Here is a 17,596-nt window from a genome sequence, read left to right on the forward strand (position 1 = left end):
CATTACATGTTTTTCAAAAGTAGTCTTGGCTAATGATTAATTATTAATCTAGTCACACATCCTTAGATCATACATGTTATACTTAGCCAAACTTAGATCTTAGGAAACATGATTACATAACAACTCAAAACAAGAGTTTGCAATGAAAATCAGATTTTCAGGTAGAATGTCATTCGCTCACTTAAAACGGCCATAACTTCTTTGTCACAATATGTATCGGTGAAGCGTAAAATGTTAATAGGAAAGTAAACACCCGTGGCTTTCTAATGACATAAAGTTCACAACCTAATTTGACCGAAGCAGTTCACAGTGCTTTGTCGAAGTTAACTGACTTGCAAATTCCTGAATAGAAATGTCCTACTTTGCTAAAACAGTCATAACTCACTCAATATGATAGTATAAACAAATAGTTGGTATCACTGGAAAGTAGGAACATAAACCTTTCCAACGGTACTAATTTCACTATATTTTATTGAGTGAAATGTCTTGTAAGTCTCGTTGAAGTTGACTTACGAAACTGGACATATTCTGATTTGTCACATTCAATGTGTCTTTCACAAAGGAATGGGGGAATAGACCAATGAATGACTTATTTGGGTCTGAGACGGAACCGTACGCATCCTCTACGATTCCAGTGTCAACTGCTATACCAAGGCATACGTTGATGTTGCTAGAGCTGCTGGCGGCGTTGGTGTGGACATGATTTGTGTTAGTTCACTAAGTGTATAACTAAACCCATGTCAAATGAGCAATGCAAATCCAATGAAAATGCATATGCGCATAGTTGAATCACATCATAATGAAAGCAATAGTGTCCCAACAACACTTACATATATGAATCTATAACTCATTGAAACTCATCATCATCTTTACTTAGATGGAATAGAAAATCCAAAATTGGCTTTCATATGAACACATATGGGTATGAGTTCTTGCAACCGATTGTACTATGTTCTCTCAAACGTCGCAATATGACTGCATAAGCTTTCTGTGGCCTGAACGTATTTAAGGTCCTTCGAGCACTTTTCATATCTGCATCAAGATCATGTTACAGATATGCTATAACCACTATCATATGCTGCAAATCAGTGTTCATAGACACTACTACTGATCAAGTAGCAGAAATCAATTATGTCTATTACGCGAGAATATAACTCATCGTAGTCAATACTAGGATAATGAGACAATCTTTGCGCCAGAAATCCTGCAAATATCGCATGACTTCATCTTTCTCATTACACTTACGAACAATGACTAACATAACAAGTCTAGTTCAGCCTGTATTGACTCTTTCCAATTCGGTCAAGTTGCTCAACGTTGATACTTTACAACGAAATAAGAGCATAAGCAAATATATCATAAATCATGGGAGATCAATTGACTAAACACAAGCGCGCGCTTGTACGATCAATTTGAGAGATTTATATTCTTCTCTAACATCAACAAAAGGAGTCTGTAGCGTCCCACAAAAACTTAGTTGATACACATGTTTAGAGAATATCTCTTGATGATGGGTGAAATACTTGTGCCTACGCACCTTGCTTCATGCTGGTTTTAATTCTAGAGAATTTATTGGTCTCCCTCTTATCTAGGTAGGAGCCAAGACCGAAACTATGACCCTTACTAGTCAAACTTTGTGTTTTCCGCCCTTGTTTTGTGGTGCAATACCACGGGCGCCAACAACACCACAACGTATAATTGTGCCATCGTCAGCTACCTTCCCACTGTCAGGGAGGGTGCCAACGGTGCTAGGACCAGGTAATATGAAATTCTCCCATATTCTGAGAGTTCCAACCTTACCGGCACATCACAATATTTATGTGTTATCTCGTCACTTTCACAATATCGGTAAAGTCATTGAGCATCGAATCTTTGACTTTATGGAGGTCGATAATGCGTTGCACTTATTGCTTACTCATAGCAGTGCAAGATCTTAATGAGACATAGTGTCATACCACGTCAATTCCTGGTGTTAAAACCGGAATGAGAGCATTCCACATCTCCCCCTAACGACGGGAAGGATGTCTCATCAGAGTGACAGTTTGCTAATATCGCAGGATAGAGATTCACGGTTGTAAATTGGAAATACAGACATGTGTTGGTGATTCATAAATCATAACCAACCAAAATACTTAAGCGTTTCAAGTAGACCCATTGAGATTACTACAGTATAGACAAATAAATAACTTAACCAAATAGGCGTTAGTGAAAAAAATGTTGGGATCGTACTCATTAACCATCTGGTATACGCGAAATATTTGGTGAGTTGTGGGTCTTAAACGAATAAGTGTCGCTGCATGTAACATCATTACATATCCCTATGCAAAGACCGGTAGGTTAGTACCCATAATCAAGACCGAGTCTATGCTAGATCGTTCTGTGAATGAACATGATGAATTATATGTTCAACGACGATCCCAGGAGACATGCAAAATGAAATTATTAAAGGTCTTGTAGGTGAACTCTCCAACGGTATCCAATCGAAAAGATTAGAGTGGATGAAAAGGGTGGTGAGCCCGTGGTATGATGATCATAGCTAAAAACTTAGCAAATATAGCATTTCATGTGGATAGCAAATCAACGTGTGACCAACGCATCGATGCTCTTAATCTATACCATAAAAATACTGAAAAATATTTGTATTCAGTTGGATATATAGGTCCACAAACTATCACCATAGATACATTGTAAGAGTGAAATGTTTTCTTATTTCTCGTCAGCGTAAGAGGGTTTTCTCTTATGTAGTGAAATAAATAGGTTTGATAGAACGAGTGATGCATGATGAAATAACTGTATCTTTATTGAATGATATGGGGGCATATATATAGGCATTACATAACCACAATCTCGTAGGATTCTGAGTCCTAATCTATTGGAGAGATGCGAATCTATCTCTAACACAAAACCTAATGTGGCTATGACACACACAAGGGTATAATAGTAATTCTCCCGTAACAAATTATAGTTTAATAAAATTTATCTACAATTTATAACAACAAAATACATTCAAAATGGTGGATAAATTGGAAAGATAAAAGACAAAAAAATAAACGTCTACAAAGTGAGAACAATATTATTATTACTATGCATATGTGAATTATTGAAAACGATAATATCATAGTTTAGCTAGATCCTCATTCGTTTGAAATTATTATTGTGAGAAACAAATTGAGAAATCAGATATATTGTATTGAAATCTTTGTTTTTTTATACATTTTGGTAATTTTGCGTCTGTTGACAATTCAACACTAACTTGAAAAAAAAAGATCTATGTGCTGTTTTAGAATGTATGAATAAAAGCTTTCTATTTTAAATCAATTTATTAACCAAAAAAGATATTTTTAAATCAGTTTAGGCCAATTTAAATTATTAATTATTTAATTATAAAACTAGTCACTGATTATTTGAAAATATTGAAAAAGGTTGGTTGCACTTAGTTTGAACCATCGAAAAAATTTGTGATTCTTCCCTCCTCCCCACTCGCCAGGTCTTGGACATCACTGTCGGAGTTAAAGAATGTCATCTTCCGACCACCAAAGTCAACCTTGGGGCTGATTTCACCGTCGGACTTGGAATTGTAATTGAATCGCGAGGTTTTGGATGCGGAGTTAAAATTAGGGTGGGTGTGACCTAGGTGTGGTTTTATATTGGAATTTTGGGCAATTGCCGCAATTTGACTTAGATTTGAGAGTTTGTCTTTGAATTTGGTGACAAATGTGAATATTGGAGATTGATGTTGGGGTTTTCAGTGAGAGTTACACACAAAAAGGCACAACAACAGTCGCATTGGTAGGCACAAATACGGTCACAACAGAAGTCATAGAAGTAGTCACGATATTTACGATTCCTACTACGTTTGCAGTACAGTGATGTCTTGCGACATCAACCCACATGGTTACATTTCATCCTCTGTCAAACAAAGATATCACTTGATATATAAAATAAGATAATTTTTTTCTAAAAAGGTATCACTGTGGCCGAGTTTTGTTGTGTAATATCAGTATTTCATATACTTGATCTTCATAGAGTTAAATAGTCTAACTAATTAGAGTATATTCCAAAATTTAATGTAATTGTGAATAGGATCTCATATCGAAGATGTGGAGACTTGTATTCTTGTATCCACATCAACTTAATGAGCAGTTTGTGAGATATCTCAATAATACTATTAAGTAAAGCTGGTAAATTCTTTCATTCATAGAGATTAAAAATTGCCACATTTGTGGGGATTTTGTGAGATTTTGGGCAAATCCCACACCACCAACACCCACATTTGAGATATTTGAATTGTGACTCAAATGTAGGTGTTGCTTACTCTTTTTTTTTTTGTAGTGTCATTTTTAAGTAAAAATACCATCAAAACATTTACGAATCTAATGGTTATTATTTTCTTACTTTTAATTGACATCTTTTTTTTTCACTCAATAAATTTTTTTTAATATATTTATGGGTGGTTGGCAAATTTGCTTCCCTTATGCTTTGATCGATCTATACATTTGCACACACATTCGATTCATACGCAACTCATGTTTATGATAGTATGAATTCAAAGGTTGTTGGGTTATTGCACATTACCGAAGCATAATGTCAAATACATATTCATAACTGTGTATGTACATACACACATGAACGTTGGACAAACTTATTTCAATTTACTTATGTTTCTTTGTTTGGACGAGATTAACAGATGTTTAGAAAGATATTTAATTCCTTTTGACTTTATATTATTTGGAAAGAAAAGTTTTAGGAAAGACTTTAATTCCTTTTGACTTTATATTATTGTTCGATTTTTTTGACATATATCTTAAATTTGATGTATAATTAATAGGTTACAACATCATCAGATTCAATTCATTAATGTCATTGATCGTTTCTTAAAATCTAAAAGGAAATAAAAAGGGTAAATTTGGCTATACAATATTATGATTTGGCCATATATATATTAGGTGGAATTAGATTTAGAAATTTGTACTTACTTACAAGGCATGACATATAGGATTTGAGAGGACTGGGATCCTCTCCTCATAACTCTCTCCTCATATTGCCTTATAACATAATCTAAGCCATCCAAAATAAATGAAAGGCCAAGATTTCTCTAACTTTAATTTTAAAGATATTTTAATTCTTCTCATGATATCATCTCGTGTCCTTCTCTTCACGTCCTTTTCTTCTCTCCCAAAATCAATCTCTTCATGCCTCTGTAGATTCTGGGTTCAGTGGCAAGATTGGTGTTTTCATCACCTCTTTAGTCTTTACAATCTCTTCAAGCATTCAAGACACACTATTCTGTGAATTTTCAATCACGCCACCTCAAATTTTGATCATTTTAAATCAATGTTTCAAGATAACCCTAAATATTAAATGAATAGAGGAGAATAGCTCTTCTATATGTCTTCTTAATTGAAATGTCACAAGGCTTCCGCCACAATCTTCAACCACTCAAACCAAAATCCAGATTGCCCACTGCCCATTTCCTCCATTTCTAACAAAACCCACTTTCCTTTTTCATAAACTTTATGAATCCTACACCCAAAGTTTCTGAATTAATACCTAGAACCCGCCGGATTCAATACTCACATGACTTGAGTGGCTGACGAGCTGAGCCCAAGCAAAGATGGTGGTCATTGTCATCAAGAAACAAGGAGCTGCTGACGTGGGCCCTCATGAAGGCCGGCTCGCATACTCTATATTTGGTTTCTTCTCTCAATTGTTTTCCAAAAGATATCGATGTTTGGAAGACAGAGGCGTGAGAGGAAGATAAGGACGATAATGGCCTTCCCGTCGTATTGGATGGTTAAGATTTCGTTATGAGGCAATATGAGGAGACGTATATGAGGAGAGAATCCGAGTCCGATTTGAGTTCATTGCTCTTAAAGTGATATAGGTTTTACTTCAGGAATTATTACGTAACAGATAGAGCATCTCAAACCCTTTATAAACTCATCAATAAAGCACCATATTTCCAATGTGGGGTTCATGTCTCAACAAAGCTTGATTGGTATCTGAGCGATGTTTTGTGAACCTTGCAACGTAACTCGAGGGAACATTTTAATAACAATTTTAGAAAACTCACAGTCGTGGCTCCAATAGTTTCATCCTTTGCGTTTCATCCTGATTTTTTATTCAATGATAGGTGAACCATCCAATTGAATAGAACATTTTCTATATTGAATAAACATTTTCTATAGGAGAATTACTTTCCGTAATCTTCCGGTGTATCTAGTCATAATTAGAGTAGATATGACTTAATGCTTCTTGTATATTGAATAAATAATTCTTACACTGAAATCTTCTATAAATAAGCCAACAAGAGTACAGTTAACCTATATTTGTATATTCCTACCAAAAATCACTCTCTAATTGGCTCTCCTTGAATCACGCCCTAATTGGCTCCATTACTCACGCTAACACTCTCCTTCAAGTTGGCGCATACACATCAACGATGCCCAACTTGCTAAGTGAGTCATAAAAGGTTTTCTTAGACACTCATTTTGTGAGCATATCGGCAAGTTGCTCTTCTATAGGAACAAAAGGAAAGCTAATGATCTTAGCGTCTAGCTTCTCATTTATAAAGTGACGATCAACCTCTACATGTTTTGTACGATCATGTTGCACATGATTATGTGAAATATCAATAGCTGCCTTGTTATCACAATATAGCTGCATAGCACACCTAGGCTTAATACCCAAATCTTGTAGCAAATTTCTAAGCCATAACAATTCGCACACTCCCTGAGCCATACCTACTCTTCTTCAGCACTAGATCGAGCTACCACTTTTTGTTTCTTACTCTTCTACGTAACAAGATTACCCCCAACAAAGATAAAGTACCCGATGTAGATCTCTGATTTATAATATTTACAGCCCAATCTGCATCTATGAAGCCACAAACTTCAAGGATATTATTGTGATTAGAAAACATTACTCCTCTCCCTGGAGCTGACTTCAAGTACCTCAAAATCCTTACAACAGCATCCATGTGGTCCACACTGGGATTATGCATGAACTGACTCACTACACTTACTACATACGCAACATCTGGTCTGGTATGTGATAAATAAATTAAGCGTCCAACTAGCCTCTGATAACGAGTTTTTTCAGTAGGCACTTGATCTGGATACTCTGCTAACCGATGGTTCTGCTCAATAGGAGTATCAATGGGAGTGCAATCCAACATACATGTCTCTGTTAGTAGATTAAGGATGTACTTCCTCTAACACAGATAGATACCATCACTTCCCCGGGCAACCTCAATGCCCAAGAAGTACTTAAGTGTACCTAGGTCCTTCATCTCAAATTCTTTGGCTAGTTGTTTATGTAATCTATCCACCTCAACATTATCATTCCCAGTAACTACCATATCATCAACATATATAATTAGGGATGTTACTTTCCTTTGTTGATGTATGAGAAATAATGTGTGGTATGAATTACTCTGTCTGTAGCCAATTTTCCTCATGAATTGTGAGAATCTTCCAAACCAAGCACGAGGTGACTGTTTAAGACCATATAAAGACTTTTTCAATCTGCATATAAAGTTACTTGGAGAAGCGGCCACATATCTAGGTGGAAGATCCATGTACACTTCCTCTGTAAGTTCTCCATGAAGGAATGCATTCTTAACATCAAACTGTCTAAGTAGCCAGTTTAAGGTAGCTGCAAAAGAGAGCAATACCCGAATATTGTTTATCTTTGCAACATGTGCAAATGTCTCATCATAGTCTATGCCATATGTCAGGATGAACCCCTTTACTACTAGGCGTGCTTTATACCGGCTTACTGACTCATCTCGATTATGCTTCACTGTAAACACCCAACGACATCCCACAGTCTTCTTGCCATGTGGTGGAGATACAAGCTCCCAAGTATTGTTCTTTTATAATGCTTCAATCTCTTCCTTCATTGCTTTCCTCCATTTTGGATCTCCTAATGCATCCTGCACTTTGTTAGGTACTGATATAGTAGATATTTGATTCACAAATGATTCATATGACTTCGACAATTTTTTGGTAGACATAAAATTTTCCACAGGATACTTAGCTTTAGCTTGAAGGGTAGGTTCATATTTTTTTGTTGGCTGACCCCGAGTAGACCTATTTGGCAAGACATATTGTCTACTATTAGCCTCACTAGTACTAGCCCCAATCGAATGACTAACCTCAGATGAGTGATCTCCGTACCTAGAAAGCATTGGTCAGGTGTATAAACAATAGTACGAGAGACATGAGGGGCAGTTGTGTTGTCATGTTCTGGTACCTGAATCTCTGGAATTACTACACCGGAATCATCCGGTGGTGCCTGTGTAGCTGACACATTGGTAATCTCAACTGAACATGTCACCATATCTACGGGCTTACTTGTCTCCCCCTCTCCATGATACAACTCTTCAAAATATGAATTCTCCCCCTGAAGAGCAGTATCGGAAGAGGCAAAATAGTTCATGTCCTCAAAGAAAGTAACATCCATAGTGACATAACACTTCCTGGTAGGTGGATGATAGCACCGGTCCCTTTCTGATGTCCTCCATACCCAACAAACACACATTTAACTGCCCGGGCATCCAACTTAGACCTATGATGTTTTGGAAGATGGAAAAAAGCAACACAACCAAAAACACGGGCAAGAAGATTATGAAAAGAGGGTAATGAGACATGAGATGCAAGCACCTCATATGAGACTTTTCCCTGAAGGACACGAGATGGAAGACGATTAATGAGGTGGGCGGAAGTTATGACAACATCACCCCAAAGGTATTTAGGCATATGGGCACTAAAAAGTATACACCGAGCCATATCAAGTAAACACCATTCTGGTCAGGTGTGAGGACACGTTGTTTGATGAACAATTCTGTGTGTGTTAAAGAACTCTTGAAAGACACGATTCACATATTACCCCCCCCCCCATTATCAGAACGAAGAACTCTAATTGTGGCATTATATTGTGTTTGGACAGTGGTATAGAAGGCTTGAAAAGCCGAAAAAACCTCATCTTTAGTTTTGAGGAGAACAATCCATGAAAGACGGGTGCAACCATCAATAAATAACACATAATACCGCATTCCTGACACAGTAGACTATTTGGAGTGTCCCCAAACATCAGAATGAATTAATTCAAAAGGAAGAATACGTTTATTAGAAGTACTAGGGGGAATAAGTAGATCGATGACTCTTGACCAAAACACATGTCTCACAACGTAAAAATGACTCATCCACACTATAAACAAAGTAGACATGTATTTTTTCATAACACTAAAGATGGATGCCCTAAGCGACGATGCCATAACCAAACTTCACTTAGCTTGTCAGAAGTGGAGATTAAAACGGTCTGAGACTGTGCCTCTGGTTTCTCCCCGCATATGTCTGATCCAGATGAAACAACCTGACCCTCAGATACCCCCGACTAATTAACTCCCCGGTGAGAAGATTCTGAAATATCACATACATAGGAAAAAATGTCACATAACATTTAGCGTCAGTGTTTAATTGTGGGACAAATATCAAATGATGAGATATAACATGTACATATAGCACATTGTGAAGCTCTATTGTGGGAGTAATACGAACTGACTATTTCCCTAATATGGGGAATGCCTCACCATTAGCATTAGTAACATAGGGTACTAGTGGATGAGACAATACTGTAAAATAATGTCATAAGAAATATAATCAAACGCACCAAAATCAATAATCCATGTATCAAAACCAGCAAAGTTAGAATATTTAAAGCCATACCAATTTTAGCACGACTAGCTATGGATGCGGTAGGTATTGCTCCTCCTGCTGTATGATGATCATGTCTAACCATACCATAATATCTGATTCCTCTACGAATTGAATAGGTGTTTTTACCTTGGGACGATAATTAGGCCGCTTAGGCTTAAGGTGTGGATACAGCTTCCAACAGGTCGCACGAGCATGGTTAGTATCATGACAATAAGTGCAAGGAGGGTGGGGCTGATTTCCGAAGCCTAGTGGTGGTCCTTACTGATGAAGTGGAGCTAAAGTTGCCTGCTGAAGGGGTGGTGCTGGAGATCTAGCATGAACTGTAAGGCTGGAAACTTCAACTTGTGTCTGATGAAGACTCTCCTGTTGAGACTCATCCTTACGGATATATGTGAAATTTGTAATTAGGCTAGGGGGTTCGGTCTTTTTGAGCAATTCTCTTTTTGCACTGTTATGCTTTGCATCAAGACCTTTCAGGAAATGGTGAACTCGCTCAAGCTCCTTCTCTTGTTGGTACCAAACAATATCCTCCTGATTCTTGATCATGCAAGGACGTTTCACATCAATCTCAACCCAAATATTTTTTAGCTTGGTGAAATAAAGCTATGCACATTAACTCATGAACATGTATGAAATCAGAGTCATTAGTATATAAGTCTTCTAGTGTCTTCCATATTGCCTGCGCAGTGTCACATGCCTCCACCAGATCAACTGTATTTTCATTCATAGCTTTCCACAAGACTGACATTACAAGACCATCATCGTCGTCCCACTTAGTGTAGGCAACAATATCATTTGCACTAGGAGCCTTAGTTACTCCGGTTACATGCCCCATCTTATGCATTCCTCAAAGATGAGCTGCCATAATTCTTTTCCATTTACGGAAATTGGTCCCATTGAGTTTGGCTAAAAAAAAAACCACTTTCAGAACGCTTGATAGATACTTCAAAATTCAGAACATCATTTATCTGAGAACTCTTAACTTCGTCTCCAAAACCCATTGAAAAACATATTAAAAATCAGGAATTATACAGCGGAAACACCAAAAAAATGATATGAACTTGTTTTGGGTGCACTTGCACTGTCGGTGAACCTGCACTGACAACCAAGACTACATAATTTTGGATCGGGGCGGGTCGGGTCAAATTTGGAGCCGAAAAAGTTGAAATTGGTCGACACCAGCTCGGAACTCGGCGAACCCGTCAATCACAAATCCAACGGCGGTGATTCCAACGGCGCAGTGGAGAAGAGCAAGAAGAAATCCAAGAAGCCCAAACTCGATGCAGCGGTAGAGGAGGAATAGGTGAAGGTGGACGATCCGAATGCGGTGACGAAGTTCCGGATTTCACTGCCGTTAAAGGGCGAAGCTGAAGGGGATCAGACCTCGTCGGCCGGGATCGCACAGCTGCGTCGTTTGCCCGAGTTTGGGTCCAAGGTGACGGCGAGCATCGATGGGTCCAGGGGAATAGCTTCTACAAGACCACTGCCGGGCCGTGTGATCCGCAGGTGAGAGGTGACTACGCTGCTACAAGTTGCCACCCTAATGTCCCGCAGCGTGATCCTAAAGTGGCGGGGATTATATCCAAGGCTGCAGCAGTTCCACGCCAAAAAACACAACCCAGAAAAAACAGAGTATGAAAAATTTAGCTCTGATACCAAGTAGAAAAGACTGAATGCTTCTTGTATATTGAATGAATAATTCTTACATTGAAATGTTCTATAAATAAGCTACAAGTGTACAATTAACCTATATTTATATATTCCTACCAAAAATGACTCCCTAATTGGCTCTCCTTAAATCATGCTCTAATTGGCTCCATTACTCACGCTAACAATTAGTGTCTAGATAAGGAATGATATATAATCTCTAATTCTACGGGATACTCAATGTATTGCTTATATAAAGGCTCCATTATCAATGAATAAAGATGATGTTTCTCCTTATTAAGATGCGTATTATAATCTTATGTAACACGTTATCAACATGTAGTTATAACCATGAGTTTCTAGGTCTAGAACCCTAAATTCTGAAATGATGTCGGAGCCCTTGTCCAAGTTTTCCAGCCATGCGCGCATGTTCCCTTCCGTAGCATGCTGCCATGGATTTTTGAGTCATTGACGACGGAGACCCATGCCAACGCTAATCCCCATAACCGGCAGCGCCTCTCCTGCTCCAGATCTTCCCGGATCACGTTTTTGTCCTCTGTCGGCTACCCAGCGCCTCCGGCGAAGGACCAGCGTTACATGCACGACATCCCCCTTGCTTTGCTTGTAATCCCCTATGGTTCAATCTGGTGTCTAGCTCCGGCGACGCCTTGAAGCCTAGTGCCTCTCGACCCGCAACCCGACCCGGTCGGTGTTCTCCGACCTAACCACGACACAGAGGATTTTACCTCTTATGTAAATTGGTAAAAAATAGGGGCATGGTGGTTTTTCCCATAGGTCAAATTTTTTTTTACTCGTTACAGTAATTTTATTTTAATTTTACTATTTTTATTTACGTGATGAATTTAAACTAACCATATGTTTTCATTTTGGTGAAATTTATCACATAACGGTACGAAATCGAATGTCGAAAGTTACTTCACGAAGTATATTCATGGAATCAAGCAAACACAACTATGACGTTGTTTATTTGGCAGACAAACAAGTATGTTTTAATTAATGTTGCTGCTTTCATGCAAATTTAAATTCTTCTGAATCGGGGACTTTCAACATCTCTTTCATTTTCTACCTGATTCTTTCACTTCTCGGGTGGTATACAAGGATATGATTCCCCTGGTACCGAGTTTTGGAGCGGCTGGGAGTGCCATTGTTACCATCCATAGCCGTGTGTGTAGCTACATGTTTGAAAAAAAATGAGGAAAACATCGGTTTGTGATGGAAATTGTCGCTTATACCATTGGTTTGTGACGAAAATTGTCACTTACACCATTGTGACGGAATTTGTCACAATTTATTGAATTGAGTTACCATAATTTGGGACTTGACCTACAATTAAGTACTTGGAAGTTGTATCAGATTTTGATACTAATGAATCTTCCCTCTTGTTAACCGCAACATGCACCTGAAATTTGGTATTTTCATGTTGAATGTGTTTATGCACCTGGTCTGGATTAATTTCCTTTGGTGCAACATCGTTTCATTGAAAGACAAACATTATGGTCAAAATATACAAGAGTGAGATATGAGAAGTTCTTGAAACAAGATACTCATTATATGGAAGAACATGAGAATATCTTCTCACTATTACGGATTTCAAAGTAATTATACATTGCGGTTATAAAATGAAAAGAATGAATTATAAAGCTTCGGTTAATGACAAATGTTACTTAGTTAATGCATTTTTTAAAAATTGGTTCATGGTCAAAATCTCAATACAATTGTTGGCTATAAAATTCTCATGTAGTTCAAGTAAACAAACATACAAGAATGTCTCGATGCATTTATGGTTTAATTTCCAAAAGCAATATGTTAATGCAATATAACGCATTACATATTACATGACACTACCTACGTAAGCCCATGGTTTTAATTGTGGCATAAGTCAGGCTTACACGATATTTGTGTGGTGCAATGCACACTTATATGATCTTTGATGTTGTTATTATACATCTGTTTCGGTTCTCCATAATCTTTGGTGGATTAGGTCATCATCTATTGATTTTGTCAAAACTTTGCAAACTAGCATTGCAAAACGCCGAACGACTCCGTGTCATGAGCATTTGCTCTCGACTTTATTTCAAACCGACAATGCTAGTTGTAGCATATTTATGCCTCGCTTGCATGATGAAGCCTTGTTATGACATGTTTCCACCTTATTTTGGTGATGATTTATAGTGTCACACGCCATGTAATGTACTATATATTCCACCGGTTCAAAATATGGTGTTTTTCACAAAGTTCGTATTAAACTAACGCTCGTACAAGATTAGTGGAGTGACAAACTATAACAGGTTTGTGAGTTATGACCTTGGTAGTATCACTAAGATGCTCTTTCCATCGCCCGGTTTTACTCTTAATGACATCAAAAATTAGCCGAGCCAAGAATCAAAAATTAGCCGAGCTCTTGGCTCAGCCCCTAGGCCATTGGTAAAATTAGATATTTTAGCTTCATATTTTAAATTCAAATGGATGATAAAAAGAAGATAGTAAAATTTCAATTATAGTCGGCAACTATAATCAAGGAAGCATTTTGTCTGATGTTAGAAGGATAACATAGTCAATCAAAAGTTCACATTGAGTGTAGATTTAAAGAAAATTATAGGTTTAAGTTTAGTTTAAAGAGATGGCTCTAATATTGAGCTTATATCTAATTTTCTAAAAAAAAAAATCGACTTGCAATCAGCATTTCCGGTCCGGGGGGGGGGGGGGGGGGGGAATTGTTAGAGAATTAGGTTGTTTGGAACCGAACGGGAATCGCCTAATTGAAATAAACATGAAACATGTCCAATGTGAGTTTTAATTCACACATCACAACTATATCTAAGCTCACCACGCCTCATAGGAGAAATACACACACACCTTTCACCTTTACTTTCATGTTTTCAGCAGTGAACCAAACCTACATTATTGAGTAACACTAAGCATTCCATTATCACATAACAGACCATATCGATCAAGTCCAAGGACAACCCTTTAGTCTTTGAGCTCCTCCATCTTGCCCTGTTAGTTGAGTATTACAGTTAGACAACTGTAAAATCCAAGTGGATTATTCAACTATTCAAGCATCAGGTTCATGACCATACCTGTGAGATGAGCTGCTCAGCATCAGTTCGTTTAAGAAAATGCATCGAGTGACGAGAAAAATTTGCTTTCTTATCATCGCTGAGTAGTATATCTCCCCCCAAATCATCAAGGACTCTCACCTTGATGTAGGGATCTTTTGGTGGTACCATATCCTGGCAGATAGAACAACTCAAAGTGATAATCAAAGACCATAATGAGACAAACATTAGACATATAAGTTTCATACGCACAAGGATCCTCTTTTGTAATTTGTTAGGCATAGCCCATAGCATTTACTAAATTATCGGCATATTGCACAACCCGTTATATAATGTCAAGTCGGTTTGACATGCACACACCGGCTAAGGTAAAACAACTTTAGCAGTGAGTTCATTTAAAAAGCTTCGCTTGAGAAATATTAGAAGTTAATACCAGCATACAAATTTCATTTAAAGCAATGGAATTTATGCACCTCGGCAGTTGAAGCAAAGATCTTTGTATGTGATGTCGGTCTCGTTTCTGCAGCTACTAATTGTATGGTAGTTCATAGGTGTTTGAATTATAGGACCAGCTAATCTAAATGACAACAAATATCCTTGCTTTTTCCTGTCATATGTGCATATCCCCATAAATCAATGTTTTTCTCCACCATTTCCATACACAAAAGATTAAAAGAGACATCACTAACTATCTTAATTGCACAACTTGATACACCTAGAGAAAAGTTGATGACTCCGTTAAATTGGGACAATGGAACTGGGCTTATCATTATAGTCGTAATAATGATAAACAGAATGTGGTATGCGGCGGATTGGTTACATGATCCAACTAGTCTGGAGACTAGAAACCTTCTCACATTCAGGAATACTTGTGTAACCTAGAAAGTGCGCAAGCGCTTTCTCAACAAAAGTTTCAACAATAGCGTGTTTTAGTACCACTCAGTTAAAGTTACAGGACCTTTGTTACTAAACCACCCCTAGTCATCCTGCTCAAGTAATTACCACTTACATATACAGAAAATTCAGTTAATTGTAATCCACAGGAATATGTTAAGATCCTGAAGGACTCTAAATAATTCATCAGCTTATCCCATGTTCATTATCAAGGTCAGAGAGAGAGAGAGAGAGAGTACCACTTCCAAATCGAGTTCCACATTCGCCATATAGTTTTTCAAAGATGCTGAATGTCTTTTAATGTAATCTTTCTCTGAATAACTGAGTTTTTCTTTGATTTCTTCAGGAATTACAGACCCTACCTTCCACATCAGAGTTCGTAAAATTTCTGCTCGGTTGTACCTACATGTTTATAACACCAATACAACATGAATGAGTATATATAAATAAACCTAAACCATATAAACCAGCTATCATTTTAATGACTTTGATCATGTATAGCACAATGGACAAAGTATTACAGATATGCCTTAAGCAGCGTTTGTTACGAACTAAAGAGAGGTGGTGGATGAGTGCTCCATAGTGGTCCTCATTTTTAGCTGTTTCGACATTTAATCCTTGCTCTTCCATTCTCCTGTTGCAAACTGATATGAGTTTCTTGAGAATACAAGATAGAAGATATATCATACCAGATAGAAATGTAAACAGAAAGAACACAAAGATTGACACTACTAAGCAATAAGTTAAATGGGACTTTTTGAAAAATAAAAATTATAAAGAAAGAAACAAAGTTCACATTTTTGGACTACAAAAAAAAAAGGACAATGAGCAAACTGAGTTGCAACTTGCAATAATCTAGTAATGAGTAGAGACTCGAAGATTTTATTATAGTCTGATATGTTTTAACTGGCATGAGTCCTTTTTCTATAACTTGTTAATGTAAACAAAAATTAAAGAGCGAAATTTAGGAATTTTGTCAAATCAGTCATGCATGATGCATATGAGAAAGGCAGAGTTACATGTAGTAACCACACAATCTTCTTTTACGAAGATGTAACTATGATTGAAGACAGAATCTAGTAAGCTTGAAAATATATATTATGTCAATTAGAACTCCTCTACAGGGGCAATATAAATGAAATGACAAATAACTGAGTGATGGGATTCTGATTGGAAGCGAGGTATGGTTGAAACATGACATGCTAGACCACAGAGAAGATGAAAGAAAGATGAAAAGTCTTCTTCACTGAAGCAAACTAATTCAAAATATTCAATGCTCATGTATGTCAATATTTACGTGGAGACCCAAACCTAGGAAATTTAGATGTAAAACTACACAGCAGCTATCTGTGCCTTAGTAGTACTTGTGCTATTCGCACAATCAAAAGTTGTTTCTATATGTAAACATAATCATGATTCTGAACTCTCAGCAACCAAAAGTTTGAAACTTCAAAGCAAGACATATGGATTACTAGCAGAGTATCGGGATTGATTTCGACCTAAATCCTTAACTTCATCATAAAAAGAAGCATTCACAGAAAGAAAATCAATTATATCAGTCGCAAAACTATGACAAAAATATCCGAAATATGACTGGAACCCGATAAGTATAACGAATACACGCAACATTGGGTCTACCTGATCAAGCCTTCAAGCTCATGATAGTGCTGCTTACATTCTTTAATCACTTCATCAAACAGTTCACTCTACAAAATCAAAACATAGTCAAGTCAAAAGATTGAATAACCCGATGAAACAAACTAAGAACAAGTGCGGCAAATTCTTACATTGAAAGGCGTGAGCTGGCCCTTTTCGCTGCTTGCGATTTCTTTGACCAATTGGCAGGCTTTTCTCCCGTACATTTTGAGTTCCTGCAATTTCATTCATTCAGACATTTCATCAAACAGGTTGTGGGCATCATACCGGAACCAAGGAAGCGAGTTGGGGTGGTAGAAGAGATTAGAGACTTACCAAAAGGTGGAGACTTTGAGGAGATTGAGTGGAATGACTGATGGGTTTTGTTTTTCAACAGAAAAAAACGTGGTGGTGTGTGTTTTGGATCTGGGTGTGATTAGGTTTCGCGGGTTTGGAGTTTGGACCCGCGCGCTAAAAACACCAAACTGGCGGGTTTGCAAAATTACTACTTTATTTATTTACTGACCATAATGTAACTTTAAAAAGTAAAAACACTCCAAAGTTACTGGTCATCATCCGCATATATAGTTGACTGCAATAATGAGCTACACCAGCGTC

At 37.4% G+C, this 17,596-nt stretch overlaps 1 protein-coding gene across 1 annotated transcript; it reads right to left on the bottom strand.

Moving 5' to 3' along the window:
• Positions 1–14,120: 14,120 nt before the first annotated feature.
• LOC126789854 (uncharacterized) lies at positions 14,121–17,274 on the bottom strand. The gene is made up of 6 exons (XM_050515923.1): positions 17,131–17,274; positions 16,982–17,049; positions 15,855–15,977; positions 15,583–15,745; positions 14,471–14,623; positions 14,121–14,387 (listed from the first exon to the last, which is right to left on the bottom strand). The coding sequence occupies exons 1-6, from the start codon at positions 17,224–17,226 to the stop codon at positions 14,361–14,363; spliced, it is 630 nt and encodes a 209-aa protein (XP_050371880.1). The 5' UTR covers positions 17,227–17,274; the 3' UTR covers positions 14,121–14,360.
• Between the last annotated feature and the right edge of the window lie 322 nt (positions 17,275–17,596).

The sequence above is a fragment of the Argentina anserina genome, chromosome 1 (genome assembly GCF_933775445.1).
Source record: "Argentina anserina chromosome 1, drPotAnse1.1, whole genome shotgun sequence".
Taxonomy (NCBI): Eukaryota; Viridiplantae; Streptophyta; class Magnoliopsida; order Rosales; family Rosaceae; genus Argentina; species Argentina anserina.

Bases quoted from the DNA above. Each gene is read 5' to 3' on its own strand.
- LOC126789854 (XM_050515923.1), bottom strand. From the start codon at position 17,226: ATGAAATTGCAGGAACTCAAAATGTACGGGAGAAAAGCCTGCCAATTG. The intron at 14,624-15,582 runs GTACTCTCTCTC...TCTATCTGCCAG, and splicing joins TGGAACTCGATTTGGAAGTG to GATATGGTACCACCAAAAGA. The intron at 14,388-14,470 runs GTATGGTCATGA...CTCAACTAACAG, and splicing joins CTGAGCAGCTCATCTCACAG to GGCAAGATGGAGGAGCTCAA.